The sequence below is a fragment of the Myotis brandtii genome, unplaced genomic scaffold (genome assembly GCF_000412655.1).
Source record: "Myotis brandtii unplaced genomic scaffold, ASM41265v1 scaffold53, whole genome shotgun sequence".
In the NCBI taxonomy this organism is placed as follows: Eukaryota; Metazoa; Chordata; class Mammalia; order Chiroptera; family Vespertilionidae; genus Myotis; species Myotis brandtii.
Window position 1 is genome coordinate 9,011,305 of NW_005369942.1, and position 5,121 is coordinate 9,016,425.

The following is a 5,121-nucleotide window of genomic DNA, read 5'->3' on the forward strand; positions in this document are numbered from 1 at the left end:
CAAATTTTTAATGTCTTAAAAACAATTAAAAAAATATGTCAACATTATTAAATTTTTAAATATTAAGTTGTGTCCATTTTATAAATAAATGTTACATAAGAATAATATTCCATAATGTATTAATATTTTGGAAATCAATGATTCATTCATTTAATCATTCATTTATTCAACAGATATTTAAGCAATACTTACTTTCTTCAAGGCATAAAAATTCTTCGAAACGTTTTAATTGTTTCAGTTTTGATTTAGAAGTGTGTGATATTTATGAACAGAATCAATATATGCAACACAAAATAATGGTAAACAATACTATTACTTTTTGAGAATAGATGTTTTATGCTACTTGCTCTACAACTTTATGTAATCCCTACTTCCCACACGAAAGCTAACATACCACTTTACTCTGCTGACTTGACGAGAACCTGAGCTCTCACTGATACTCTTTGGAGCTCTGTGGGGTTTCATCACATGCCTATTTCAGCTACTTGGAGTTGTGTGAACCTAAGGACCAATTAAGTAGAACTCTGCACCCACTGTCTTATCTCCATAACCAGTTAGAACCATGTGGTTGCTTTCAAAGCTCAAGTACTTGAAATGCCTCATGGCTCAAGTGGCAGAGTATCCGGGCACCCGCAGCGGCACTCAGGTGGCTGACTGAGCAAGAACACATTTTGTCTTTCAGGAAAAGAGCTTTGTTTGTGATGTGCTTAAGCCCTTGCTACTTACATTTAATTTCAAAAGGTGATAAATGTGCTATAGATTGTATAGCTGCAATTGGAGTTCCAAGCATTAGTAAATTTCAACAAATATGTAACATAATGCTAGACACAAATACTTTCTTTTACTCATATTATGAAGAAATTCTTTACACCCGATCAAGGTCAAAACAGACTTACCTGAATCTGTAGCTGTGACAATCAACACAAAGTGCTCCTTGGTCTCACGGTCCAAACTCTTTGTCATTCGAAGTTCCCCACTATCTGAGAGCGTGAAAGCACTGTCTTCATTTCCACCAAACAGGACGTAGGAGAGTTTGCTGTTAGAACCTTGGTCATCATCTCTTGCCACCACCTGGAGGAGAGCATAACACATGCCATGAATGTCAGTAAATCTAACACAATGCACACCACCAAATAAAATGTAGCATTGAAAATAATGAGACAGAATCATAGGTACCAGCGACTTTTAACCTTTTTCATCTCATGGCACACATAAACCAATTACTAAAATTCTGTGGCACACCAAAAAATAGTATTTTGCTGATCTGACAAAAAAACATAGGTATAATTTATATTCATTCACATTGGATGGCTATTGCTGTGTTGGCTGTTGTCATTTTTTTATTTGACAGTCTAAGGGAAATGAGGTCGGTGCCCCTGACTAAATAGTCAGGTACTTCACGTTTTAAAAATTCTTGCCACGGCACACCAGTTGAAAATGGCTGACACATACCAATAATAAAAGGTTTCAAAGTTAAAGTTTTAAGTTTCAAGTAAAAAATTCAAATGATACAGAGTAGTATGTATGATTGGTGTAAAAACAGGCACAAAATCAATTCATAGCATTTTTGGAAGGCTTTTCAAAAAATTTTAACAGCAGCTTCATCTCGGTAATTGGATTTGTAAAGAGGAAAGGGAGAACCATGTTCGCAACCAAGTTTTCAAACTTTTACATCATTGCATTTTCTTACTATGTGCAGATATTCCTGTTATAGTGAAAATTCAAAGATGTACAAATACCCAAATGTGTACAACATGAATATACATAGAAGAATGGGATTGAAATGTAATATTCAATCTACAAGGAGGTCAATAGGTATAATTTTCATAAACCTTTCAACCTTTCAAGATTTGCTATATCTGCAATTAAGCACTTATGGATGAGAACGAGGAAGAGGGAGGGGTTGTATGAATGTTATAATGAAATTAGATATCTTATAGAGAACAGTATTTGTTTAAATATACTGACCTGAAGGATTGTTCTGGGTAGTGTCCCTAAATTCTCAGGGACATGTACAGAATATGGAGATAGCTCAAATATGGGGACAAAATCATTACTATCCAACAGCACAATGCTGACCGTGGAGGTGTCAGTTCTAGGGGTACTGCCCCGATCTGTTGCCTGAACAGTTAAAGAGTAAGTAGGGGTCTTTTCTCTATCCAGTGGCTTAGCCACAGTGATGGCACCTGTGACAGAGTCAATCCGAAATTCCTGATTGGCATTCCCATCAACGATGCCATAGCGAACCTGTCCGTTTGTGCCTTCATCTCCATCTGCTGCGTACACTTGTATTATATCTGTTCCTGTGAGCGTGTTTTCATTCATCTCCACTTGATACAAAGCCTGCGCAAAAACAGGGTTGTTATCATTGATGTCAAGCACCATCACCATGACCTCTGTAGACGAGGAGAGAGACGGGTGACCCTTGTCTGTGGCCACCACGGTTAGAGTATAATTAGAAACTTCTTCTCTGTCCAGTTCTCCAGTGAGCCTCACTTCCCCATCGATGGTCCCAATGCTGAACTTGTTTCCCAAGGGGTTCAGCAGAGTGTACTCAATATAGCTGTTTGGGCCGCTGTCCGGGTCCGTTGCTTGAGCTTTGAAAACAATGGTATCAATGGGCGTGTTCTCTGGAATGTATGTCAATTTAGGGGAAAGAAATGCTGGTGGGTTGTCATTCACATCCAGCAAAATAATGGAGACTTGAGCAGTGCTGGTGAACCTGGAGGCCGGAAGCGGTGGCAGGTCATGCACCTGAACAACCAGGTTGTAAAAGGACTGACTTTCCCGATCCAGAGCTTTTAGGATGGTCAGCACACCATTCTTGTCAACTGTAAACTGCCCGAGGCTGTCACCTGAAGCAATGCTATAAGCCAACTGGGAGTTGATGCCTGAAATGAAAGGGAAAAAATTAAATTTTCTTCCATGTGTGCCGATTGCCAACTGAGCTGCACCAAATTTTTTACACTATGAAACTGCATATTTGATATATGATGCCTCCAACCACACCTTATGGATGATTTAGCTGCAGTTAATTTTCTCTGTCAGTAACACATATTGCATAATTCTTTTCCTGTTAACATTTGATCTAAAAAGATGTTTACAACCTGGCGAACAAATGATATATATACTGTTTGCTATTTACTACGGTGTTGAAATGTTAAATTACACAAGTAAAGAGGAAAAAATATTCCAGAGAGTGTATATTTTTTCTACACATTTCCTTATTTCTGTCACATAATTCCTGAAGGTTGAACATTAACGGTGCCACACTCTATATTATTAGCCCAAAATTTATAACTTCAGTAATTTATGGAGGCCGACACCAATTTTCAGAGGAGGGTAATAAAATTTTCTAATGTATGGCATTAGTCATGGATGCTTTGAGTCTGCTTTTACATTTCTTGTCAGACCAATAAATACTTTTTAATTCCTATTAGGCACCTGGCTAATGGCCTTTGTGAAAATAATTCTCTTTCAAATTTTATTATGTACAATTAATGTGTTTTAAAAATATTATTTAAAGGAAATGTCAGCAGTAAAATTATACATGAAAGGCTACACATATAAATGCTCACACTATTATTGGGCTGTATTTACATAGTATTTTATCTATTTTTCCTAGAAACACGTGTTACTTTTTAATTAAAAAATGATAAATACTTTTAACAATAAAGATAAATTTTAAAAAATTGATATATAAATCCTCACTTCAGAAACTGATTGTAGACATTCTTCTAAAAAAGATGATGTGGAGAATGGACCAAGCTCTTGTTTTAGTAAGTCATTTACAGGTAAATAACAGGTAAGCAGTGAAAACAAAGAAATACAAGATTTCCTGACCCACAGTAGTGTTTTCTTCACTGACCCAGCATGCCTTTTACATTTTCATATTTTATCATAAAGATATTGGGATATTGTAGGGTATTAAAAGACTTGCTAAGAAATATATGGTATACCTAGATAACCCATCCTTAATAAAGATTTTATATTCTGGGATTTTAAACCAGGGAAATTTTATTGAGTTAATAAATTGCTTACAAATAGCTCCTATATTTCTGAAATTAATTTCAAATATTCAGGTGTCAGAAATGATATTCATTGTTTGCCAAGAGTCTTCTAGAACAATTTGATCATCCTTTTTCTCTCCTTTGAAAAATACTTTCTCAGGATTCTATGAATACTTGAGTGACCTTTTTGCCTTTTCTTAAAACTCATCAAGTTCCTCACAAAGGCAAGTTTAGTTGAATAGTATTTTTTTTTCTACCCGGGAGGGCCTGCCTGTTCTTTGGTAAAAAAATGCTAAAATTACTCTTTTCCGGTGATTTCATGGTCTCTATCTAATGTGCTTTGTCTATATATTGATGCAGAGAACAAATATTTATGAAGAAACTTTCAGGCACTGGCTTATTCACAAAAATGTCTAAGATAAACAAGGGTTGAGTAGATCTTTGAAAAGGTAGGTTTTCCTCCTCACTGTGAGTTGTGGCTTTTAATCTTTATAGTTTATGACTACTCACAAGTGAACAAAGCAGAGGTTATAAAGTTCAAAACACTTAAAACTCTGAGGACCAGGAAAAATATGAATAAATAAAGCTAATGGAGGCCAGTCAATTCAATAGCAGGAGATAAAGAAAATTTTAAGATCTGAGTAGAACAAGGTCAACAGCTACTTCAACTCCTCGACTTAAAATTCCACAGGTGTGGGGGGAGAAAGGCACCATGATAGAGGGTCCTGCAGGAAGCCACCGCTTTCCAATACTGTCAGGAGAGTGCACCAATGAATGCAGAAAGCCCATGGACCTTGGGCATTAGCAGGGCTGACACTAAGCATGGAGTGTTGAGATAGTGGTGGCTCAAGGCAATTCCCTAACCTGATAATCCTTTTACTGTTTACCAAACTTTACCTCTGATATGTCTGTATGCATTTATTTACTTGTATATTCAAGTAAATAAAATGTGGACTGGACCAGAGGTCAGTGTGCTCTTCACAAAAGAGACACTCCCTGACCCCTAATGCCTTCTAAATTCATATTTCTTGTATAGCATTTTCATTTGTGCGTCAGTCCCTCCTTCAGATCCTGAACCCTGCCATGCAGGTCACAGCAGGGTCCCCCAAAA

At 36.7% G+C, this 5,121-nt stretch overlaps 1 protein-coding gene across 1 annotated transcript in view; it reads right to left on the reverse strand.

Moving 5' to 3' along the window:
- FAT4 (FAT atypical cadherin 4) overlaps positions 1-5,121 on the reverse strand; it is a 159,400-nt gene that overhangs the window by 56,747 nt on the left and 97,532 nt on the right. The window contains exons 5-6 of the mRNA XM_014548952.1: positions 1,969-2,891; positions 897-1,071 (exon numbers count right to left, since the gene is read on the reverse strand). Coding sequence (XP_014404438.1) covers positions 897-1,071; positions 1,969-2,891 — 1,098 coding nt within the window. The remainder of the gene's footprint in view (positions 1-896; positions 1,072-1,968; positions 2,892-5,121) is intronic.